Source organism: Magallana gigas, chromosome 9 (assembly GCF_963853765.1).
Source record: "Magallana gigas chromosome 9, xbMagGiga1.1, whole genome shotgun sequence".
Classification (NCBI taxonomy): Eukaryota; Metazoa; Mollusca; class Bivalvia; order Ostreida; family Ostreidae; genus Magallana; species Magallana gigas.
In genome coordinates, this window is record NC_088861.1 from 3,038,678 (window position 1) to 3,065,212 (window position 26,535).

Sequence of the window (26,535 nt, forward strand, 5' to 3'; positions counted from 1 at the left end):
TGGATATGTCGAAGTGATTTGCAAGTCCCAACTACTTATTTTTTTAAAGTATTTTACCCTCAATATCTCAAATACTCGGATATTTCGAAGTTTTTAAACAGTCTCATCTAGTTCGAGATAACGAAGTTTGACTATACATGTGTTTCATCAATATCTACAACAACCAGCTTTATATATAAGAACTTCATTTGACTTCTATTCCTAACATTATTGATTTAGTATGTCCGATGGCCTTGGACCTAGAGAACCATCCACTGAGCCCTGACTCTGCCAGTAAGGTCACCTGCTACGTCCCCAGTCTGTGTACAGCTGTGGACTGTTGTGTAGACGTCCCTGACCTTGACATGTCATTCCATGCTTACTTATCCATTGATCCATGTCGGTATACTCTCAGAATTGGAATAGATAAGTACAGCTACACTGTGTCACTGGATCAGATGGAATATGGTAAGACATTTGTATTAATTTAGTACATGTAACTGTAGATAGTCATTGTTTCGAGGATTTAACATCTCAAACTTGTAGTTTCTTGTTGATAAATCCTGTCTTATTTTTATTTATTTTTTTGTATAGGCCAGAATGAAGCGTTTACTCTAGCTGGAATAATAAAACTCATGTAAGTCATAAGTCAATACCTTTTGATGGAAAAAAATGTTTTAAGCCAATGATTACATAATAACATGTATGTTACATTAAACATTTTAAAGAATGACAATTTCAAGCCATGCAAGCATCATTGTTTTATGAAAAATTGATTATAATACACTTTAATTTTTAAGCTCACAGTTCAGTTTTGCTCTTTTTGTGCCCACATTGCATTTTTATGTTGAACAGATACAAGATAGAGGACCTTCCAGCAGAGAAGCTGTATGTGGTGTCAGTGATGCTTAGTGTTTGTACCGAGACTTCAGGATGTGAGGCTAACCACACGATATTCAACAAACTAATGCTGCCTAAACAACCTTGTCAATGGGATGAAGGATTTGTGAATTCAAGTTTGTATATAAAACTTCTAAAGCTTGGGCATTCTTTCCAATTGGAAAGAAAATGTCCTCTCTTGTATTGTAACTGTATATGTAACTATCATTTACCAGTTACTTTACATTTTATATATCTAAATTGATGTCTGTAACTGGAGTGTGTCCTTGCAGTCATTAAGTGAACATGAACTCTTGATTTATGTATAAATCAGAGCATCATAATCTCTTTGTGAATCTGTAGCATTGATCTTTATGATTTTGCTGTACAGACTTCTCTGGTTCAGCCTGGATGACCAACAATGACTACAACACACCACTATCAGAGCACCAGTCTGCTGAACTGATGAAGGAGCTGAGGGCTGCTTACTACTTACTGTCCGATTCCTGTAACCCAGAAACTGGAGCTTACTCCCCCTCAGTTAATGGTTGGAAGAATGGTAAAATATTGTCATTGAACTAGAATATATAAAATGTTTTTTGTCATCTACTTAGAATTGATCATGTCTGCTTTCACCTTATTTCCATGCCTTCTAAAAAATCATTTCTATTATTAGTACACTGTTCAAGGGTGCAGATTAAACTTAATGTCATGCTTTCTAAAATAAAGTTAACACATTTTGATTTTTGTAATTGGTAGACTGTTCCAAGGATGTAGCATTGACCAACCTGACGGGTCAGGCAGTTGTGTGTCACATGTCCTACCTGTGTAGTGAGGTACAATGCTGTATGAGAGCAGACAGCATCAGAAGGACTTTCCAGGTGGAGCTCAGTGTGGATCCCTGCTCAAAGATTATGCTCATCAAACTGGAGAGGCTCACCATCAAAGTCGACCTGCTGGACTTTCAATTTGGTATTCTCATAGAATCAAAACTAATTGCAAACTTTAAGGCAATAAGGCATATACATATTCAATTATAATCAAATAAATTCAAAGATTTATGTGAAATGTTGATTGTTTAGTTACTTAAGACTCTAACATACCGGGGTTTGTACATAATTTAACTGAATTTATGAATGCTGTATACTTATTTGTATATACCAAAGATGGAAAGCATTTGAAGTCTTCCTTTAAATAAAGCTTATAACATTAAGTTACTTCCTACTGTATTTTCTGATGTGATCCAGCTAAGTGAAGTAATAGGGAAAAGTATAAAAGAACATGATTTTCTAAAATAGATTTTCTGATCTATAGGAACCATCCACCACTACAGCTTGGTTGGATTCCTGAGAGCAGAGTAAGATGTTTATTATGCGTAATAACTTACCATTTTATGAATTAATCTATTTCTTGTTGAATTATACCACAAGTAACATTAATCATGCTTTCATATAGTTTAAAGCTGCAAGATTTATTCTACCTAAATGGATACATGATAGACCTTACCATCAGTGTCTGCTTAGAGAGCACAGGGACATGTATGTTAGTGGAAACTGTGCTGGATGGAACTGTATTGCCAAAGACTGTTTGTGACTGGTCGTCGGGACTACAAGGTGAGTTTCACTCCATGCAATCAAATACTTTCTTGATAATATAATTTTAAAGCGTCACATTACCTATTCAGTAGGTGAATATTCTTTGTGTGAACCAGAAATTTTATTCACTCCTGAAAAAATCAACTCCCGACAATACTTTCAGTACTTTGATTTTATTTGATTTTATCAATAAAGCTTGATTTTATATAGGATTCTCCTTACAAAATTGGCTTAGCGCAAAAGGTGAAAGGGAAGTGTCTGGCTTGCTGCCTGAGTATGTCCAGTATATGTTGCTAGAGGACAGAGGTATTTCTAATATGATGAAGGATGTCCCCTGTAGTAAAACACTTGTACCATGGGATAACTCTACTAACATTGGAATTGGATGGACTACAAGTAAGATTATGTACACTGAAACACTCAGTGTCAATGACAAACAGTTTTGATTCTTCTTGCACAATTTATGTAAATGTAATTTATCATATCCAATATGTCAAATAAATATGTTTAGATTATGTAGAATGAAAATCATTTTGCTGAAAGCATGAATTTACTATTTTGCTGTAACCATATTGTACTGTTACATATAAAGAAGGTTCCCTTTATTTGTAACTAATATTCTTATTATGGATATTTAAGTCACAATCTATATGAATTTCTTGTGTATTTTTTTTATCAGATTGTTCATCAACGTCATTGATGCTACCAAACTTACCATCTGACATATCTTGTTACAATCATGATACCTGCACTGCATTCACATGTTGTATGGAGATTGTGAAGTTAAACAACAGACCAATAGAAGTTTCTGTAAACTTAAATGAATGTGCCAACTTCCTAACAGTGACCATAGAGAGGATTTCAAAAACAGTTTACTTGCACGATTTCTCCTATGGTATGTTATTTTATTAAAACTGTTACAATTGGAGTAACGGAGTAACTTTTTTAAATATTTTCATTAATTTTGCACACTAATGTAAATTATATTATTCAAATACATACAGTTTATGCATGGTATTCACAATTTGCTTATGCAGTTTATTTATGTGCATGCAATATATTTTCATGTCTTTGAACATCTTTTTTAACAATAGGATCTGAATATAGATTTTCCCTGAAGGGCATTTTTGAGATAAAGTAAGTTCACAAATTTTAATGGATATGAATGTCTCTAGATTGTTATTTATTTCATTGTAATTTTAACTTTGTTAAATTTTTTGACGTTAAGACTTTAGATATAATAAATCTTGTATTAAAATATCTCATAACCTTAGTGTTACATTGTGAATTTATATATACATCTCTTTTTGTATCAGATACACAATCACACAGAATATGGCTGCACAGAAGTATGAGTTTCAAGTTACTTTAGCTGCCTGTTATGAGTCCTTAAGTTGTGATCAAGTTGTAACTATTCTTAATCAAACTTCATTTGATATGAAAGACTGCACATATCAGGAAGGTTTCCTTAAATCTGGTAAGAAAATATCAATTGATTTTGAAATATTGATTTATGTCGTTTCTTTTTCCAAATTTTCATATAAGATGTAACTATTTCTACCATTATACTAGAAATGTCCTGTAGACTTCTCTTCACCATATTAATATTATAGAAATTCAGCTGAATTTTTTTTTCTTTAATATTATATTTGTGTCAATTTAATGATCTAATTTTATAGAATCACCAATGAATCATTTAAAAAGGTTATCAAGTTTCACAAACAAAAACAAAATGACTGGTCACTTTTGTTTTCCATATGATTCAAATTATAAATGTTTTAAGAGGCCAAAAAAACACAGCTATCTAATTACATTAAACCATTTGATCACTTGTTGGTTTTCTCTCAGATTTCTCCCTCACTACTTGGTTGGCGTCCCGAGCTATTCCCAGTGTGGATGACATTACTGTGCCCCAGGCCAGTGAACTCTTGATGGAGCTGGGACTGGATCACTTCCTGGATACCACCGACAGATGCTCCCTGTCTGACACAGTCTATGGATCAGCAGGAGCTAATGGATGGAATAATGGTAAATCATACTGAAGTATTCTCCTTAACCAAGTTACTGATGCCTAATTATTTGTCAGTGGTATCAGTTGTGTTCAGTCTTGAATGATGGTTCAGGAATGTTTTTATCATAATGTTATTATTGAATGATTCAGAGTGTGACCGTTTCCCAAACTACACTCTACCAACCCTCACCAACAAGGAACAGGTTCTGTGTCACCTCCCCTCTTCATGTGACAGAGTTAGATGCTGTGTTTACATTGCTCCTGTAAAGAGACATGCCCAGGTGGTACTTTCGATGAATACATGTAGTTACCAGATGGAGGCAGAGATTGATAACCTCAGGATCACTCGTAGCTTGTTCACCTACGCTTGGGGTAGGAATTACATGTTTCATCTTGATGCTGAACGATGATGTAGATTTCAAGCTTACATTTATATCAGACTGAAAATGTTACTTTTTCATTGTGTAGGTACAATGGAAGAAATAGGAATTCATGGAGTTTTAAGATTTGGGTAATATCAGTGTACAACATTCAATTTTTTAAGTTGGTCAAAGCAGAGTTCTAGATATACAATTTAAGTTTCTTTTACAGGTTCCATGTAACAAATGTGATCACAGAGAAGAATATCAAAGTGGATGGAGATATCAAACTTTGTTTTGAACAAAATATCTGTACACAGGTGCTAGGTTTCTTTGATTTACCTGTAAGCTATAATGGAAATTGTAGTGCAGCAGATGGGAGACCAGCATTTGAAGGTTAGTACAAACTGCATCTTTATCTGATAAAGGTCATTATTTTTTACATAAAATTGTTTAGGTCTAAATCCTGTCTAATGCCTGTCAATCTCTCATTTTGTTTCAGGCATCAGTTTTGACTTCTGGAAACAGTCACAGTGTGGAACTTTCACTTTTGATATCAATGGTAAATAAAGACCTGGTTTTAATTAAACGAAATTAACTGTGGTTTTAGCAATATTTGTTGAACACCAATTTTTAACCGGGTTCTCCAAAGGAAAAATCCGGTTATTAAAATGGTGAAAATGGCGGATTGGCGGGCGGGCGGCTGCCAAAAGGGTACCCTCATTGTACGGATAACCCCTCCTACAGTTCTCAAGATAGGAAGTTGCTCTTTTGCAGATCAATTGTACTTATATTAGGGTTTGCATATTGCTAGGATTTTGAATTCTGATAATTTATCGAAAAAATACCAGCTTTTGAACTTAGTCTTTTTTGGCAAAATATTGCATATAGGGTACCCTCATTGTACGGATAACTCCTCCTACAGTTCTCAAGATAGGAAGATGTTCTTTTGCAGATCAATTGTACTTATATTAGAGATGTGCATATTGCTAGAATTTTGATTTCCGATAATTTATCAAAAAAATACCAGCTTTTGAACTTAGTCATTTTTTGGCAAAATATTGCATATAGGGTACCCTCATTGTACGGATAACTCCTCCTACAGTTTTCAAGATAGGAAGTTGTTCTTTTGCCTATCAATTGTACATATATCAGAGGTGTGCATATTGCTAGGATTTTGATTTCTGATTATTTATGAAAAAAATACTAGCTTTTGAACTTAGTCATTTTTTGGCAAAATGTTGCATAATTATAGGGTACTCCATTTCACTGGATATGGGTTGACATGGATTATACAGTTCGCATAAAAGAAAACCCGGTTTGCTGTCACATTGACAGCTTTTCACTTGTTGTGGATTTTGTTTTTATGTTTATCCACGAAATTAAGTGTTCATTGAAGTGCAATTTCTACCAACATCTTGTATTGATAGGATCATGGGCCCCGAATTTACGTATCCTTGAGACTGTGACTTTCACTTTGTCTTTAAAAATTGATGCCCAGTAATATAATAAAACCACAGTATGTAATGGTGTAAAATAGGTTAAGAAATGATCTGATTAAGAAAAGGACAAGCATTTGATGTTTCTTAGTTTTTTCCTTGCAATTTGTTTGATAAAAGAAAAGAGCTTTTGATATTATATTTTTTTAAAAATAAATCATAAGCTTTGCACATGTCTCATATTGTTAAGCTGAAACTTTCCAGTGACATATTTGGTGTGATGATTTTCAACTTACTGTGGTTATTTACGTGTAGGGGAAATTTACAGTAGTTACACAGTAAGCTTCAAAATGTGCAAAATACTCCAGTTTGTATGTAAAAAAAAATCAACACTTTAGTGAGGTAAATTAAGCATCTGCTTATTTGATAGTTTGACAACAGAAAAAACATAGTTAACCACCAGCATAAAAAATCACTTTTATAGTAATTTAATTAAACAGAGAATTTCATTTGAAAGCAAAAACTACCATTTCACACATCCAGCAACCTGCCTTAAACCTTTAATCTAGTCATCTTGCCTCTTTCAGCATGCAATGATACACAGATAGAGGGTATTCCTACGGAGGCCCAGACACACTGTCGATACCTCTCTGATTGCAGTGGCTTAGAATGCTGCTTTGAGAACCAGTTTAGTCTCGGTAGCAGAAGAATTTACTTCATGACAAGAATGGACTGTAACAATCTGGAGTTTCAAATAGAGAATAAAAAAGTGCAGAAGTCTTTGACAGCCCTGACTGATAGTAAGTAGCCAATACAAAGAGGAAATCTCTTAGCTCTGAAATGCAAGTACACCAAACAGCTAATACCAATCCCTTAGGATGGTAAGCGCCCAAAAGATGATAAAGGTGCAGACAAACTGGTATATTTCTACCTGAAAGTTTCTCTTAAATTTTAAAGAAGAATAACAAATTGGTTGTCAGTGATGATAACTACAATAAAAGTACCAAGAAATAAATTAATATATGTAAATCTTTGACAGCTTGGTAAATAAACAGCAATTTAGCAAAATTAGAGAGAAATGTTTTGTATCTAATGACCATTTGCATTTTCAATAAACAAGCAAAAATTGGGGAACAGCAAGATTATAGTTTTTGTATTTTTAGATACAGTCTACATGGAGATTATTGGAGATCCAGTAACATTTCAAGTCAACTACACCACAGTCAGGAATCTTGCTAACCATGCCCTTGAAGTGGCCTTGTCAATATCAGAATCCATGTCTGGAGCAGTGGTTTACAATGTCATGAATTTAAATGCTACCAGGGTAGCTACATCAGGATGTGTTCCTGGCAGAAGGAGGCGAAGGAGAAGATCTATTGACCTGTCAAAGTATGTCAATTTATTGTAGAACAATATTGAAGCAACGCAAATTGTGCTCTTTTATTAAAAGAAGTTTTTTCAGCCATTCATTGATTTTTTATTTCTAAATACTAGTAGTAGAGTTATAGATTTCAGATAATAAATTTTTTCTATGATCATAATAATTATTTTGAAATAGATTAGATCCAGACAGATTTTTAGAAAGCATAAGGATTCTCTTAAAGAACAATGCACCGAGTGAAGATTTTGATGCATTTTACCAACTAATACTGAGTGAAAATGTAAGTACCTTGAAATCAGAAACAATTATTGCCATCTCTTCTGTGAAACATTACATGTTACACAATTGTGTTATTATAACTTATTTTTTAGCATTATTCTTAAATTTCATTATCAATAATATTTTATTTTTCAAAATTTAGATTGTTTCATAAGTTGAATATGATATATAGTTGAAACTGAAAAGCTGTACACAAAAAAGCACTCCACTACTGGATATGAACCATTCTGATAGCTAGTTGAAATATTAAATGTCTAGTACATGTGACATTACTAATGTGTCTTTAATTGAATGCCAAAGTTTAGTTTTGAGTTTTGTTTATTTTATATAATGTGAATTTTTCATCAATGTATGTTGAATATGTAGTTTTAGATTTCCAATAGTAAAGATAAAAATGAAATTGAAACTGATTATAAACCTTTAAGTGTTTTCAAAGTGTGCTTTCAAAAACATTGTAAGATTGAAAAATTAATAAAATACTGTTATTTCAAACAATTCTTTACAGAAACTTGAAAAAGCCATAAATTTGGCTGCCACTCTGTTGTCCAACAATGATGTCACAACTGGAATCAAATCTCAAGTACAGGCTCTAGGGTCTGGTAACCCATTCACCATCAAAACTACAGAGGAGAGCTTCAGCTCAGTCACAGTTCAGGGAGGTAGGGGTTTAACTTACCTTTATTGTCTCTGTAGCAGCTGCAATAAAACGATGAGTATTTGAATTCCAGATACAATGATTTAGCAATCTTAAAGAGCATGATAACATGTCATTGACTATTAAACTGTCATTTCGGATTTGATGTGGTGTTGACCATTTTATTCATAAAATTGATAATTTATAACTTGATTACAAGTCTTTAAGATGTTTATACAATATTGCTTTAGACATGACCATTATGAACCATGTTGACTTGCAACAACTAAGTAGCTGATTTGTTTTGTAAATATATCCAAGTATTGTTTTTGTTTGAACTGCAACATTGAAGATGTAACAAAATTAAGATAAACATGATTTTTTAAAGTTTATTCCTGCCAGTTTACTTCATAGCATATTATTTTTTGTGAATCAAATCTAGTTTTTTATCCAGAGAATTTTATTTTCATTAATCAACTATTTTAGCTTCTGCTATTGCAAACGCTTTGGGTTCCTCTGCTATTATACCTGGAAGAGAGCATCAGGCTTACATAGTGGGAAGTGGAGTGACTGCACAAGGGGCACAGAACCTGGCCAAGAAGCTGGCATGTATGACAGTTGGTGACTTGGATGCCTTACTGCAGATAAAAGACATTGATCCTGTAAAAGTGGCTCTTCTTCTGAAGGAAATACAAGACTTGGCCAAAGCTCTGGTATGCCATCATATCCATATTCATTTGATAATTAAGATTCAGTGTAGAATTTCAGTCGTAAATGTTGCACTTTGAATAGATAGAACTTTGCTTGGAGTCTACTAATATTCTACCACCTTGGCCCCTGTCTGTTTTTATTAACAAAAATTATGGCTGCTGCATATATCAAGAGGAATGCAGTTATCTGTGTATTCTATGATAAACTAGTAAGAACTCAATCTTAATACAAGTGTCCTTATTACATGATTTTTAAAAGAAAATTGTTTTGCTGGGAAATGTTACGAATGTAGTCTTGCCTGTTACTAGAAAGCCCCCCCCCCCCCTTCAAATTTTGACTGTCTGAGCAATCGTAAAGTGTATTTACTGGTCAGGTGGTAAAGATCCCAAAACTATTGCTTGTCACAATTTCTAATTATTATTAATTTTAGTCAGAAAAATTGATATGTTTAGTTTTTCATTTTAGGAATAAAAATAAGATATTGGGATTGAGAGAAAGAGAGAGAGAGAGGTGCAATATAAAAATCATGATAATTATGAGTATGATTTTTTGTTATAATTACAGTATTCTGAATTTATCAGCAAGTTGTTTACTGCTGGAGACAGTATATTTAAAAGTTTTGATGTGGAACTCAAAGGCGATTTCAGCTTTCCCAGACAACAAGGGACGCTCTTTGCATTTTCAAAAACATTCCCAGTGGGAGGATTTTTAACAATGAATTTTGGTAGGATTTTTATTTAAAATATCAATGATGAGCTTTTTGATATTTTTATACCAATTCATTAAATGTTTTAAAAAAAAAAAACAAAACATAAATTGTTTATAAAGTCAAGAGAAAACAGATTTTAAAACGTGATAATTTTAATTATAATGCAATGTTTAGGTTTTGGAATCAACTACTATTTCGGTGTAAAGTTTACTGTCGGGGCAAAGATAATGGAGATGAAAGCCATTGTGGAGGTTGAGCCTTACGGAGGTTTGATGGTCTGGGGAGAGCTGGGTATAGGATTTGCACTGTATGGGAAGTTAAGGCTGGTTGGATACATCATGGACACTGGGTTCCCAGTAACAGCAGAGGTCACATTCAATAAATTCCCACTAGATGTTAGGTAAGAAAATTAATATATATGCCTGTACTTAAAGTTATAATTAATAAGACTTTAGTATTAAATAAGCCATATTTTGTGGTTTGGTTTTTGTGGTAACAATTTAAGGGAATTAAAATTACAGTAACATTATTCTTATTTTTTCCCACTTTTTTTACAGACTTAAAATGTTCTTGAGACTTACTCCAATAAAACTTAGACTGTATGCACTGGTAACTCTCGAAATTGACCTGCTGTTTGGTTCAATAAAACTGACTTTGTTCAAAACAAAGCTATGGCAATATCAAACTGCAACAATAAGAAAACTGCTGATAGACAACTCCAAGGCTGAAGAGGACACATCACCTCCAAAACTCCAAAGCTTTGGTGTAAGTTTTATGTCATATTAAATTGATACTGAAATAAAGCAGTGGATTGGTACCAGGTATTTCAGCAATGTTTTCTTCATTTGGCTCAGTGAGTTTCTATGTAAACTAACCAATATATATATCCAATGACTTTAAATCATGATTTACTGCAATCAGTGGAGATAAACAAATACAAGCTCCATCATAGGACTGTGCTTTGAACCCAAACAAGAATAGTGTAACTTAATATTAATTCTGAATTTGAAAGTATTCTTTTGTATTTCAGGGTACAACTGCTCCAGGATCATGTGGTGTTTTACAGGTGGCTGGACGGGATCATACAGAGCCAGAGTTTACAATCAATGTTTTGGCTGAGGATGACAGAAGCAATGTCAATCTACACCTGGACATTGGAACAGTGCCTGGGGGATCCAATGTCATGTCCAAAAGACAGTTAGGGGGCTTTTCAACAGCATTGAATGATGTGAGCAATCAATTGATATTTTAAAAAGTAGGCAATGAAAAAATGCTGGTAAATTGTTCAGGACTACAATTGGCTTTTTTATTAGAGAAAGATGCACAACTTTCATTGCATTAGGACAAGACATTGGGTTTCTGACAAAAATAGTCTTTCTAATAGAATTTAAACAAGATTTTGTGATGGTCTTTTCTATGAAGTTAGCTCAGCCAAATGCAGTTGGAATTTTTGGCCAATGAATTTTGAATTTGTCACTGTTTTATAATAACAGGTACATTTAACTGACCCTTGAAACATTTGTTTTTCCAGGTCTTACATCCAGCAGGTGTTCCTCTTTACTTCACAGTCCAAGTGTCCAATGAAGCAGGTGTGAGTGTCCCCGCCACCTGTAAGCTGGACACCTTTGATGTCACTATACCAGGTGGGAGGATGGCGGAAGCTTTTGTGTCCACCAGTAACCCCAATGTGTTGAAGGCTGTAGTCACGGTGTATGAAGACTCTCCTCTCACACTGACCATGGTTGCAGTGGGATATGGAAAGAGCATCTGGGGAGAACAGATCATCAGATGGAACACAACAACAGTAGCAGCCAATACAGTGGATTATGACGTTGGTACGTGTCATCTTCAAAATCTTAAAGTAATTGTCATGTCCCTCTTTCATCCTACCATCTTTCACACTGTGTGTTAAGATCACTTTCAAATACATACACAATAAGATATATATTGACTGGAGCACTTAAACTGTGTCATAATTTTCAAACCTTGACCTTCCCTGTTATAAAGGTCATTTCTTTTCCTTATTATCGCACAACTTTTTGGGATGCAACCGTGAGCATGCATGGGAATAAGAATTAGCAAAACATTTCACTTCTAAGATGTTTTAAGAAGATGAATATTTGATCTCTTCAATTACATGCATATTTTTAATAAGGCATTTTCCCCCACAATATTTTATTTCATGAGGGGATGCTCCTGTAAAAGCTAGGACATTCGAGTTCTGTTAATCCAATTTTTTTTTCATTCTATAAATAGTAAGGTGTCCTAATAATGTCCAACATGTATAGTTAATATTGCTGCTGTATTTCATGTAGAAACATGACCATTTACGAGGGTTGTCCTTAAAGTTTGTGGACAATCGCGTTTTTGTCATTTTAAATGGGTTTATATATACATATTGGATGTCTATATCATTGTCATAAAATTTTAAATCAAATTAAAGTGGATTTTTTAAAATGTTTTGCATAGAAATAAACTACAATTTTAATGTATCAAAGGCGCGCAGAAAGTACGCACGGCCCAGCATAAAAATTGTTCAAACTTTGTAATTGAGTTTTTAGATATTAATATTTACAATTTTTATAAAACATTTCAAAACGTCATAATCTTCTATTATGATGTAGTCTGTATGGTGTACATCATTTTCATATGTCGTTTGAAGCTATTTTCAAACTAGCAGAGAACTTTTAAAAGATATCATGGCAAGAACATGTCTTTAAAAACGCTCGAAAAAGCGACATCAGATGACTGCACAGAACAGCGCGCCATCATAAAATTGTGTTGACTGAGCTAAAACACCCATAGAAACATTACAATCGATTGAGGGATTAGGAAAAAACATCAAAATAGTTCGAGTTTACTTATCCACAAGTGACACAAGCGATATTTTGGTAGAGTGTGAGATTGTACCCTCTGACCAAACGGTAAATGCATATTACTCTCACGTAAACCCTACAACATACGGCGTTATAGTAACATCATTAAAACTCAACGTCAGACTGGGCCTTGCGACCTGTATAGGCAATATATATATTATGATATTAACTCCAATCCAAAAATGTACATTGCTCTGATTTTTACACATATATTTAAATATTATAATACTTTCCTGGTAATTGCGCAGTTATTTGAATAAAATAACGTGTCCACAAATTTTTTGGACAGCCCTTATAACTTTGTGATAAACTACAACAAAGAAAATTTTATTAACCTTTCCTTTCAGGTCATGACCCTTTGAATCTCAAGGTCATGACTGTGTTCGCCTCTGGTAAAGCAGGAAGACTCGTTGGTAGAGGTATCAGAGTAGGAGAGTTCCACAAGATTACAACCAAGGAGGAATGTGCTGCTAAGTGTAATGGACTGCATGCCACCAAATGTCTAAGTTTTAACTATGATTTTGGATCTTCTGGACACTGTGAGCTTCTGGAGGCTATTGAAGGGCATGACCACAAAATATCACACGTAAGTATTTAGTGGCCAACCTTCTTATGGTGAACAAAAAAAACAGATTTATTTTCAGTTAAGATCATGCTATATATTACATGTAACCATCAAATTTTGATTTATTTTGCAATGAATATTTCATTTTCCACATTGGCTTTGATATTAGGATGGGCATTACATGCATTATGAGAAGCTAGGAGTCGGATTCAACCAAGGATTTGAGTACAACAATCTACAGCTGCCTCATGACCACATCATGTACTTCAATTTCCGTATTGTTAATAGTATGGGATTTGAGAACATACTGTCATCCAAACCTATACTCACCGATTATACCCCTCCAGATCCTACATCTTGTAAGTATTTTATAATCTCAAAATTGTATTGCAAGTATTATCAAGAGAAAAATTAAAAACTTTTGAAAATAAAACTTTAATAAGTTGTGTATAAAGTAGAACAAAATTTTCTCTATCAAGACATTTTTTTCATTTTGTAGGGCAGATAAACATTACAAAAGACAGACTAGAGACAATAGATTGTCTTGATGTGATTCCTGATGACAGAGATGATTGGGAAGAAAGATTCTGTGAAGGAGTCAATCCAAAGATAAAGAACCACCGCATTGTTACTGATGGAGAGGGCTCAGAAACAGTCTATAATGGACACACTTATAAGAACGACCTCAAGTACACTAGAGCCAACAGATATATATCTGGTAATCTCAGGCAAAAAGAAGATTAAAGGGCTTCTTATAATTTGTCTACTTTATTGTAAATGTATTGGGTTAACATTTCTGACAGTTGTTAAGACAACAATATTACTTATATGTGGCTAAAAACAGCTTCAAGATGTATAGCTTGAACTTTGTAATATGGATTTAAATTTTTTTTTCTCTAATGAAGTCATTTTTTTACTCCTCAGCAAACTGGAATAAAATCTATGACAATGAGTAAATGATATGAATTCTTTCTTTTGAGCTAGATGACTATATTGCTTGTCACTGTAGCCATGCAAGTGTGTCTTTTCACACAGTGATTCATTTATGTTTCACATTCTACAGCAAACTGGGATGGAATCTATGACAATGAGACAGGAATCCTGGGATACTCGGTCACAGCTGGGGAGTCCGTCTGTGAGGAGAAGATCAAACAACACCACGACCCCCACGCCCACCTGTTTCATCGGTCCCAGTGGACACACACTGTCATGATGACCCCTCTGGAGGAACCCTATACTATTTTACCAGGTATTTTCTATGAGTGGTTTCATACTTTGGATATATGAATTGATATAGAAGTAATACTTTAATGTATTAAAAGTTTAGCAAAATGGCATCTAAAATTTGTAAAAATATGCATTTCAGATGGCCCCTATTACATCACAGTGAGAGCTATAAACAACATACAGTATGGAGGTGCACTCAGCACGAGCTTCTGTCATTCCACACCATACATAGTGGATAACAGTCCCCCACTGGTCTATGAAGTTTACAATGTCCGCTATGATGAGGACAAGTTTAACCTCTCTCTATCTCATAATTCATCGTAAGTTCTCTCCCAGCAGTGAAACCAGTAGTAAATTAAGGTATGTGCTATATACATGGCTAGTTTTATTTCCTCAATTGATCTTGACTGTGATCTTGGCCTTTCAGTGATCCGAACTCTGGTGTGATAAGAAACGATCTTTGCTTGGGAAAGTCCACTAGAGACTGTGATGAACTGATGTGGGTTCCAATGGAGTACAACCAAAACATGACCTACTTAAAGAAAATAACAGAAGGTGTTCCTATCTGGGTGAAGGTCAAAGTTGTGAATAATGGTAAAGAAAAGCTCTGACTAACCATTTAGCAGGAAATTGATTACTTAATTTGTATGAACTTTAAAAATAAAAAGAATTTTTACTTATTTGACAATAATCATACAACAAACTACACAGTCCATAAACTTACAAGAATTGAATGTATGATTTTTAGTGGATTTGAGAACAATTGGAAGATGTGATTCTCCCCTCATTGTGGACAGATCGCCCCCAGTTGCTGGAATAGTGAATGATGGAGAGATACATGCTGTGGACCTGGATTACACTAAATATGAAGACAAGGTACACTGTTACATGATTATTGAATTACCCAATGAAACTAAAGAGCACATGTACAATTAAGTTTAATTTTATTCTAAAGTAGATGTATTCTTTGATGCTATTATTTACCATCTGTACATTGGTGTTTTAGATTTGTAGCAACTGGCAGAGTTTCTATGACCCTCAATCAGGCATTGCTATGTACATGGTGGGTGTTGGATCCTCTCCCAATCAGACCGATGTCGCCAACTTGACTCGATTTTCCAGTAAATCTCATGTGGCTTGTGTGGAGCTGAAGCCAGATAATTATCTGTCACACAACCAGAAATACTTCACCACTGTGTTTGCATACAATGGAGGTCACAAACAGCAGAATGTGTCAGCAATTTCAAATGGAGGTATCTGTGATTGATAGAATGCATTAGAAGTTTGATTACCTACATGATTTATATTTAACATTATATACTGTAGAAACAGAAATATTCGTTGATGGTTTAATTTCGTTATTTTCGTTGTTAGTATTTATCAACGAAATTAAATCCATGACGAATTTTTAACCCTGGTATTCTTAAATACAGAGTTGACACATAATACATTTAAGAGATTATAATTTGATGATTTTAAATCCCAATGAAATTATATTTGGTTTGAAAACAACGAACATTTAAGCCAACGAATATATGTTCTTCTACAGTATGTCTTTTGTAATTTCCAGTTTTGGTCGATTTAACAAAACCAGTTCCGGACAGGTGGTGGATGGAGGTTCAGTCAATTTTACGAACATGAAGTACACCACGAGTCAAGCTAAAGTTGACCTACAATGGAGAAACTTCTATGATCCAGAGTCCAACATTAGTCATTATGATGTCAAAGTGTATAGGGCAGGGTATGTTCTATTACATTATTTTAGAGATGTAAGATTTGCTTTTGAAATAGTTAATACCTAATGCTAATAGGTAATGAATAAGGTGTTATATTTGAACTTGGGATTTGAAAAGATCATTATCTTGCATGGTAAAGACATTTAATGGTTGCTGAAGTTACAGATAATGATGTTTCATATCATTTTGGTTGCTAGAAACCTGAGTCAAGACTATGAAGAAGTCCGAGACTGGACAAAGTTTGATGCTTCAACCAGCAGTGTTAAATGGTTGAATTTCCACAATCATCACAAGGACAGAATTAAAACTTCTCTAAGAACCACAAACAGAGCCCTGAATGAGATTGTGAACACCACAGATGGGTTTATTGTAGACTTGACTCCTCCACAGTTACACTACTTGTGGGATGGGGCTCTGGGCAAGGACAGAGAGTTCCAAGTAAGCAAATACAGATCTAATGAAAACTGAGTAAATTTTAATTTTGCACTTTACATGTACTTGGTTTGTTTATAATTGATAAGGAATACTGTATAGAATGGATAGGAGAATGCAACTTCTTGATTTTGGAATTACAGATCTTTTTTTTTGTATTACAGTCAGAAACAAGCCAGCTTACAGCATCATTTAAGTACTCGGACAAGGAATCTGGAGTAGACCATATCAAGCTTAAAATCTTTGAAGTGTACCATGGCTCTCGAACCCAAAAATATCCAGGTAATAAAACTTACTTTCTACATGTACTTTGATTGTATACCCGTAAATTGGTTAAAACTGATTGAAAGCATATACTGCCTTTTTTCAAGAAGGTGTCCTTGAATAGACAGCAACTAGTATTGTTATATTTTCATGTTAAATACTAAAATCTGATTGGTTAAGACGCAGTTCATAATCCGTGCTATTACCCTCAACGTTAGCAACGCACTTAGCAACAGCTAACATTACAAATTGTTACATGCGCGAAAATTATGTGCGTACAGTTCGCTGTAGAATTCACGTTATTCCTATATAAAAGCAGTAAAATTTTCTTTAAAATTAAGACATTCAGTATAACAAAATAAATAGCTTCGCGTCGGTTGACAATGGTTTTCTCAGGGTGTCAATTTCAACTGTTACCCTCCCAAACAGGCACTATTTATATATTATATAATATTTTTTGTATAAAAGATATAGAGTAGATATTTTTCAAATACATAAAGTGATGTATACATGTTAATTGATCAATTTGAAGTGGTGCGTAATGAATGGAAAGACCTTACCAGTGGAGACATGACCAGCTACACTTGGACAGGCCTGTCTCTGAGAAATGGAGCACGATACACCATGAGAGTAGGCGCTATCAACCATGCTGGGTTCCTGGCTTCCTTTGAGACAAATGGGGTTGTTATCGACATTACCCCACCAATGGTGATTGCTTAGAAAATATGATAAACACATATTCCATATTTAGATTATTCTATTATTGAGATTAATTTAGAGCCAAGGTTTATTTACTAAACATGAGTTGATCTGGATGTAGGAAATTGAATGACAAATATTTTTTTTTTGATGTGATGCAAAAAATGTGCTTCTATTGTAACAGTGTTAGTTGAATAACTGTTGCAGGTTTTGTGGTTGAAAATTGGAGTAATTGGAGATGCCAAGGAGCAACAGATAGATGGTCATGTATGGCAGGCAGATAGGAAGGGTATCCAGGCGTCCTGGCTGTGTAAGGACCCAGAGTCTGGAATCACAGAGTATGAAGTAGCAGTTGGAACCTCTCCAGGTCTGTGAAACAAAATGTATAATTACACATGTATGTACAGAGTGAAGTGCAGTTTAGGCATTATTTGGTAATTGATTGAAAAATATTTCATAAGAGGTATTCTTGTAAATTAAAAAAGGATTTTTAATCTATGATCCCTATAATATTTTACATCTATTTTAAATGCATAATGGAAAGAAAGTTCCTTATTCACAAACTTTTTAAGAAACATATATTTTGTTTAATAACCTTTGTATAACAATATAGGAGGAACAGATAAGCTGCTGTGGAAGTCAGTGGGAACAGAGAGCAGTCAATACATCAGTGGGCTGAATCTAGAACTGACCAATCAGACAACAAGATCTCCTGTGTACTACCTGTCAATCAGAGCCAGGAATGGAGCAGGAGTGGTCAACTCCTCCCCTAAAATCTCCACACCCATCATTGTGGTGGAAGAGGACAAAGCCGGTATGTGTATTGATTCATTAAGGATTTATCTTTTTTGCAAATTAAATAACTATCAAAACTTTCTACAAGTGAATTGAATTACTTTGTTTCAGGCATTGTTGTGGATGGTCCCAATAATGTGGATCGGACAGTGGTAGAGAAACAGGCAGTCAACGTTACCTCAGACATTGACTACCAGCTGGGCTCCTCTACTGTGTCTGTCCAGTTCGCTGGGTTTGAGAGTGCCCTCCACGGAGTGATGCGTTTTGAAGTGGCTGTTGGTACACAGCCTAGTGGAGATGATGTGCTTCCTTTTACATCAGCCAACATTGTCCACATGGAAGAAGAAGATATTGCTGGGCATGGTAATGTTTCTTTTAAATAAAAGACGGAACATTCCACATTAACTTTAAACAGTATATGTTTAATGAATATAACTGCTTTGGACTAAAAATAAAGGAAATATTAATTTTTTATCAGTTTTGAAAATATCTCCATATATTTTTCAGGTTTATCAAGTTCTGGTTTTGTCCAGATGAACTTGCCTCTGGAAGCCAATAAAACCTACTTTTCAACAATACGAGGAGTAACAAATGGAGGTAACGTCTTGGAAACCAGTTCTGATGGATTCACTGTGGACCAAACGCCTCCAGTGATTGGAATTGACAGGTTTGTCACAATAATTTTTTTATCAATGTACAAGCTCAACTTGAAAGTTGAAAGAGAGCTCACTGAAAACTGTAAGTCATTCAGAAGTCAGCTTTTTTTTTTGGGGGGGGGGGGGGGGAGGGGGTATAGGAAACATAAACCTTAAATTTAAATATCCAAGTAATGTTTTTGAAACATTCAGAAAATTAAATTTTAATTAGCACCACCAGCAATTAAGTGAAAATTTACAAAGCTATCATGCAAAGGGGAAGATCATGCAAGACAGGAATTTATTTTTATTCTTTTTTTCAGTACTTAAAGTTTTCAGTGAGCTCTCTAGATTAATGTTCAGTAAGTTAGAGCGCAGGTTTCTTCCTACATGCCATTGTAAGATATATTGAAACTTTTATTTTACAACAAAATAAGCTCAGAATCAATTATTTTGAAAAAAGGTTTCCAGGAGGTTCCATATCTAACTTATTGTAATTGAGGCCTCACTCTGCGATGCCCCATAGTAATCAGTATCTCCTTTTGGTAAAGGATGTGCAGTGACTTTGAACAGTTCAATGGTTAAGGTCAGACTTCTATGAAAATATCTTTGTCCAGAACATGTATATTATATTTTTTCCCCTTTGGCAATATCTGGCTCATAACAAAGAGTGTTTGTGGGTGAAAAATGTGCAGTGACCTTGAATTAAATTATTGGGGCAAATATCAAGGTCTCTGATCCTTATCTAGAACTCTTTTTTCTACCCTCTGCCTTTCCTGCTTTAATTTACCTTTAGAGTGCCTGATGGATAAAGGATGTGCAATGATCTTTACTATAATCTCCAAGTCAGAGGTTAAGGCCAAAGCCATCTAAATATAATGCTTTTTGTCCTAATGCTCTTTTTAAAGTTAACCCTTTAAGATGTTCACCATCTCAACAATGTCTTGTTCAACCAAACATGGATGAATCAACCTAGGGAATGCAAGAAAATAATGTTAGCCGAGAGTTTATTATTCAAATGGTTCACTGCATAGTCAATACCTAAATTTTTATTTCAGATTGGGAGACAAATCAGCTACTGAGGTAGATGTGTCTGAGGGGGTGTTGATTTATGAACAGACGGTGGATGCATTATCAGCTATGTGGCATTACAATGACACTGAGTCCCAGATTGTCAGGGCTTGGTACTCTGTAGGTACCTATCCATACGGCCAGGACATTGCCAGTAGAAAAGAAGTCACCATGTCATCAACACTGTCAAGTTTCCTTGCCAATAATGAAGTCACACCTGATATTACAGGTAAGAATCAAAATTTTAATGCCAAATACTTATTTATACATACTTTCTACTTGAAATGGCAATTGAATGTAAAGAACTTTAGTTCAAAATTGTTTAAATCTTTTGTGTTGGTAATGGGATGTTAAAATTTTTGACAGGTAAACCTAATATCATCAGTGTGTGGGCAGAGAACTCTGTAGGACTGGTCAGCAAATCAAGAACAGGGACTGTGGTCATTGACAAGACAGCTCCAACGGCAGGCACAGTCAGTTGTCCAGCATTCATACAGGCATGTAGACATGATTTTATGCATCTAACATCATTTTGTTAAAACTGAGAAAATACATATTCCTGAAGGTTTTATTTGATGTTGTTTGTTGTAGGTCTCTGTTCCTGTCGTGTGTACATGGACAGGATTTTTAGACACAGAATCACCAATCAAGGAGTACAGAATAATGATGGGCAATTCTAAGGGAGACAACTCTCTGTTCTCTGGTGGTCTTGTGCCCGGCTACATGCAAACCTTCACCATTCAAGGTAGTATTTCTGTGTTATTTTTCTTAATAAGCTAAACAATCTGTTTTGTTTCCTGTTTTAGTTTACCTGAGCTGAACAGAAACATAAACAGAATATCTTGCCATGCTTTTAATTGTCTTTTCTCAAAAATATTTTGTTTTACTTGTTAAAAAAAGCCAAACACTAATGATGTGTAACAAATTTGATAAGGTTTAACCTGTTTATTGGTCGGAACAAGTTTCGATTAACAGATAGCGAATCTGTAATCGATTGCCATCCCTAGAATATAGATAGAAAATAATCTTTAAGAATCTTCTACTACAAAACTGAAACAACAAAATGAGCTTGATGTGTATCATAATAAAATCATAATAAAAATTTTAAACAAGGATCTACTTCTTAGACAACCAAATCTTCCAGATATTTTGTATTTTATATGATAAAGCTAATTTGATCAGAGTTATTACTATTGTTGCACAGGCGAGCAATGTGGCCCTTGGACCTCTTGTCAGTGAAATAACTGTTTAATATCTATTGGAGAATCATCAGGCATTTGCATGAATTTATGAAGATAACCTAAAGTATATGGCCACATTTACTTTGATTTAAAATCTTTTAATAGGAATTGGACAAAAAATGGAGCATGGGGCCAAGTACTATGTGACAGTAACAGCAGTCAACTCTGTAGACATGACTGAGAATGCTTTCTCTGATGCCATCGGGGTGGATCTAACCCCACCACAGAAAGGAATGGTGGTGGATCTCAGCTCAGTGTACAGAATTGATGTAACCAGCAGTGACAACACTGTGGCTATGAATGCAAAAATCTGTCTCACAGAAGATGGTGAGAATTTAAATCTTATATGAATAACTTTAAAATTGCTTCAACTTTAAAACCTTCAAGTATTTGTCACTGTGGTATATTTAATATGTACTTATTTGGGCAATTTCCACAGAATGCAAGTCCCTTGATGCAGTGTGTACAGAGTCCTTGACCTCTCTTTCCTTGACCTGGATTCCATTCACTGACCCAGAATCAGATATCACTGAGTAGGAATTTTACTTAAAGCTTAATAATGTTGTTATATTTATACTATAGATAAACTCTTGCATATCACAGCAAAGAAATGCATATTAAAAGACCTGATGAATTCACACAGGTATCAGATAGCTGTAGGAACAACACCAGGAGGGGGACAGGTCAAAGCTTTCTACAAAATTCCTGTAGACAGTAAACATCACACGGTCACTGGACTCAATCTGGATGGCTACAGACAGGTAGTGTATTGCTCATGCATATTCATGTGAAATGTTGCTAGTTTATAATGAGTGAATTTTCAGAAGAAATCATAATTATAATTGAAATCCTTACAATTGCAGCATGTCATATGTCCCAGACAATTTTGACAGCAATTGCTTTTTAAAGTGAAAATTTTCTACAGGAATAATGGTCTCTCTTCCCATTTAGAGTTGTCTCTCTTATCAGAAGGTCATGGTACCTTAACAAAAGGGAGATTTATTTAAACAATTGAGAAAAATAATAGTTATAAAGAAGGTATTAAATGAGATGGTTCTCAAATTATTTTGAATGTATTTGCAGTTGTTTGTCTCAGTAAAGGGGATCAATGGAGCAGGATTGAGCAGTGTCTCTACTTCTGATGGAGTGTACATATCGTACCTGAGTCAAGGGAGACCACCCCTGTCTCCTATTGGTGTCTTTGACATGACTGATGGAGAAGATGTTGACATGTAAGTACATTCTCAAAATTGTATAAAATGAAGGTAAAGTTAAGGAAATATATCACTATACATGTAGAAATCAATTGTCTCACTTTCATCTTGCAGAGATTTCCAGACAGATATAAACACCATACAGGCTGGGTGGGACATGTCAGGTGACCCCTGTCCAGCGGTCAAATATGAGTGGGCCATCAGGAGAATTGATGGACTGGAGGTTTCCAGTTTCCTGGATATGGGAGGTAAGGATGAATCAATTCTATTATATGCACATGATATGAGTCAGATAGAGTAAAATACTGTTAAAGATTGAAATGAAGACTAAACAAAATTTGTATAAATTCTTTTTTAGTGAAAACAAGAGGACTGAATGATGGGTTAGTCATGAAGAATTTAGAAACCTACATTAACTTGGTAAAAGTGACAAATGCCATAGGATATGAATACACCATGAGATCTAATGGTGTGACAGTACAGGAGACACCTATTCTGCCAGGCAAGGTGTTTGATGGAGACATTGATGGTTATGATCTGAATTATCAACCTACCAAAACTACAGTATCAGCCAACTGGAATGGATTTGGGTTGCCAGCAGATGCAATATCTCAAATTGAGATTGAAAGTGGTATATACATATTTTTAAAAAGAAAATGAGAGAATGTTTATTTTGGCAAATTTCTTAGTTCTATTGAATTTACTGAGGTATAATTTGTATGTGTATTTAGATTATGCTCTTTTAATTTTTGAACAGGTAATCCAGGAATACATATAGATAAAGACAAACTTGAGGAACAAGATGGCAGTCAGCAAGTGGCATATTATCTGGTGGCACTGGGAACTGATCGTCGGTTCAACCACACCAGAGATGATGTGGTACCATATACTAATGTGGGAACAAACACTTCAGTGACCTTTTATGACCTTGACCTGACCCCGGGCATTGCTGTTTATTATTTCTCAGTGTATGCCATTAGTAAATCATTCTCCAGAACCCTAGTGACATCCAATGGTTTCTATGTTGGATATGATGGAGGAGTTATAGGTAAAGTTGAACTTAAATTACAGACAAACTGAAGTAGTTTTGATCGGACCTATTGCACTTTTGCTGAATTTCATTCTGGAGTTTAAATGGAATATACACTTTGATATTGACATGATCTGTGTGAATTTTATGTGTAAATTAACAAATTTAATATTTTTTTTCTTGTGCTCTTCTTTTAGTGGGAAACATATTAACACCTGGTCCATGTGTGTCACGATCATCAGTATTAGAAGTACAGTATGAGGGATTCACCTCTAAACTTGGCATTCTGATGTACTACATAGCCATCTCAAATCACACTGAAGCCAATTCCACAAACTGTAAACAATATGTAAGTTCATTAACATAACCATTACAGTAAATATCTGAGTTCCAGCTAAAATTATTTTCAGTGTAGCATTGTACAAGAGAAAAGCTTTTACTTTCATCAGATTTTTAGACATCTATTTTGCTGAAATAATTGTACAATGCTTTTAAGTTCAAACAAATTTTGATAAAATATTTTAACAAACTGAATCAAGTTTGAAACCATCTTTGTAGATTGATGGTGGTAGTTTACCAGAACAAGAGAGGAAATCATTGTTCTCTGTACTTGATGTCACTAACATGGGACATGACACTTACACCAACATATCAGGCCTCCAGATGGAACAGGGAAAAACTTACTATGTTTGGGTCATGGGTAAGTTATTTCATCAGATGTAAAGGTTTTGAGAATTTAAAATGTTGCTTACAACAGATGTGATTTTTTTTGTTTCAATGGCAATACAAAAATGTATTGTAAATATTCTCTACTAATTCAAACATAGCAAAAATGGTGTTAAATATGGCACATAGAGATTTGAACAGTCATAGTAATTGAACAAACATAGTAGCTGTAATTTATTTTTCCTCCAAATGCATTGCAATAGCTATAAGTAGACAACTCTGTACTGATTACAGCTACGGATAAGTCCGGGGCCTGTGAAATGACCTATTCAGAGTTTTTGGTGGACATCACCCCTCCTGAGGTTGGAGGACTAAAAACTGGGCCATGGTATGATATGGTAAGTAACGTCTCTCTCAAAACAATATAAAGTTATTATCTAATCTGTATGCCCCTCTTTCTCTTTATCATGCTTAAAAGGATTCAAGCATGCTGAGAACACTATAAACCACCATGTATAAATTTATGCTGTAAGTTCCAATGATTTTTATCAGAGAATTGCAAATAGTTCAGATTTTAATTATGTTTACGGTACTAAAATATATTCAGTATTTCTTTCAAATTTGACAGAATATCGCTTATACTACCGACAACAGTAGCATAAATGCAACCTGGGAGGGATTCAAAGATCTAGAGTCTGGAATTTCTAAGTTTGAGGTATCCCTGTGGAAGAACAAAACCTGCCAGAAAAACAGTGAGACAGTCCTAGTCACTGATTGGATAACACTCAGTAGCAACTACTCCTTCTACCAGTTGGTGGACCAACAACTAGAGGTTACATTCTGAATCTTAATGATAAAATAATCAAACTTACTAGGCACTTTCTTTTTACTGTAAAAGACTAAAAATGAATTACTATAGTAAATGCTAGACAGTATTCTTGAAGGGGATGTTTTTTCTTTTGCAGAGAAATGTGCCCTACTTTGTGAAGCTGCGAGTGATTAACTGTGCTGGACTGTCAGTGGTGAAAGAGTCTCCTCCAGTATTTGTTGACTATGCTCTCCCAACTCCTGGGGTAGTCAAGAATGGAATTGATTTCCAGAGTGATGGACTGTGGTTTCATGATCCAACCTCTGTCCAAGGTAAAATTAAAAAAAAACATGAGCATTAATATCCTTCCTAAAGAATCCCCTCGTGGTTTTGAAAAAGCAAATACTCGGGTGTTGATTTTCTGAACGTTTTAAGATTGCATACCTGTTAACCCTCCCGCATTGCGCGGGAGACTCCCGCAAAACGGCCTAAAAATCTAAGATCTCCCGCATCCAACCTATCTCCCGCGCGGGAGACAAATTTCTCCCGCAATCGTATGTGTCTTCCACATACCCCCCCCCCCCCTCCCAATTCTGAATCTTTACATGCAAATTTCAACAACCACTGCGGGGTTTTCTCTGATTTTGAGCTAAAAAAGCTGCTGTGTAGCTTGAATATATAAAAATCTATCCAAGTACTGTCTACCGTGATCATAGTATGACATGTTATAGTCCAGTTTACTTTTTACAATTACTTCCGGTTTTGACTTAAATCAGTTACGTATTTAGTTATGCATAGGCCTTATTAGAAAATAAGTGAAAGCTTAAAACATCTTGATTTTACTCTGTAACACCAAAGAAAACAATACACAGCCAGTGGTGTTACTTAACAGGTGCACAGGTAAAGCACCCAAGCCACGTGCAGTGAGTCGTGACTAATTCTGTCTGGCCAGCACGGTCGGTAAAAATCAAAGTGAGTTTGGAACACTGAGTGTTTATACAAGCTACCGATAAAAGTGAAGCTCGAGGAAAAAGTGTAAAAGCATTTCACAAGATTTTTTAGCTCACCGAGACGAAGTCAGGGGGAGCTTATGCTATACCCTCGGCGTCGGCGTCGGCGTCCGGACCTGGTTAAAGTTTTTGTTGCAGGTCCTGTATCTAAGCTATTACTTGTCCTATCTTCACCAAACTTGCATGGATGATGCATCTGGATCTACTTATGGACTTGAAAGACTTGAATCTGAGTCCTAAATTTCAGATGCTGGAGGAGGTTAAGGTTGTTGGAGCAGGTTAAAGTTTTT

The 26,535-nt window shown here is 35.0% G+C and overlaps 1 protein-coding gene across 1 annotated transcript in view; it reads left to right on the forward strand.

The window, feature by feature from the left end:
• Positions 1-16,719, forward strand: part of LOC136271312 (uncharacterized) — a 29,617-nt gene extending 12,898 nt beyond the window's left edge. Inside the window, exons 37-72 of the mRNA XM_066071046.1 lie at positions 220-447; positions 574-616; positions 835-995; positions 1,250-1,417; positions 1,618-1,830; positions 2,173-2,215; positions 2,314-2,471; positions 2,664-2,849; positions 3,133-3,348; positions 3,548-3,590; positions 3,770-3,930; positions 4,302-4,481; positions 4,615-4,836; positions 4,933-4,975; positions 5,056-5,219; positions 5,326-5,385; positions 6,850-7,062; positions 7,426-7,651; positions 7,821-7,923; positions 8,428-8,581; positions 9,043-9,269; positions 9,832-9,991; positions 10,151-10,376; positions 10,534-10,741; positions 11,007-11,204; positions 11,508-11,811; positions 13,200-13,438; positions 13,587-13,776; positions 13,917-14,135; positions 14,481-14,666; positions 14,784-14,964; positions 15,072-15,238; positions 15,393-15,520; positions 15,651-15,897; positions 16,215-16,385; positions 16,578-16,719. Of these exons, the coding sequence (XP_065927118.1) occupies positions 220-447; positions 574-616; positions 835-995; positions 1,250-1,417; positions 1,618-1,830; positions 2,173-2,215; positions 2,314-2,471; positions 2,664-2,849; positions 3,133-3,348; positions 3,548-3,590; positions 3,770-3,930; positions 4,302-4,481; positions 4,615-4,836; positions 4,933-4,975; positions 5,056-5,219; positions 5,326-5,385; positions 6,850-7,062; positions 7,426-7,651; positions 7,821-7,923; positions 8,428-8,581; positions 9,043-9,269; positions 9,832-9,991; positions 10,151-10,376; positions 10,534-10,741; positions 11,007-11,204; positions 11,508-11,811; positions 13,200-13,438; positions 13,587-13,776; positions 13,917-14,135; positions 14,481-14,666; positions 14,784-14,964; positions 15,072-15,238; positions 15,393-15,520; positions 15,651-15,897; positions 16,215-16,285 (5,936 nt within the window). The 3' untranslated portion in view covers positions 16,286-16,385; positions 16,578-16,719. The remainder of the gene's footprint in view (positions 1-219; positions 448-573; positions 617-834; positions 996-1,249; positions 1,418-1,617; positions 1,831-2,172; positions 2,216-2,313; positions 2,472-2,663; positions 2,850-3,132; positions 3,349-3,547; positions 3,591-3,769; positions 3,931-4,301; positions 4,482-4,614; positions 4,837-4,932; positions 4,976-5,055; positions 5,220-5,325; positions 5,386-6,849; positions 7,063-7,425; positions 7,652-7,820; positions 7,924-8,427; positions 8,582-9,042; positions 9,270-9,831; positions 9,992-10,150; positions 10,377-10,533; positions 10,742-11,006; positions 11,205-11,507; positions 11,812-13,199; positions 13,439-13,586; positions 13,777-13,916; positions 14,136-14,480; positions 14,667-14,783; positions 14,965-15,071; positions 15,239-15,392; positions 15,521-15,650; positions 15,898-16,214; positions 16,386-16,577) is intronic.
• Positions 16,720-26,535: the final 9,816 nt, after the last annotated feature.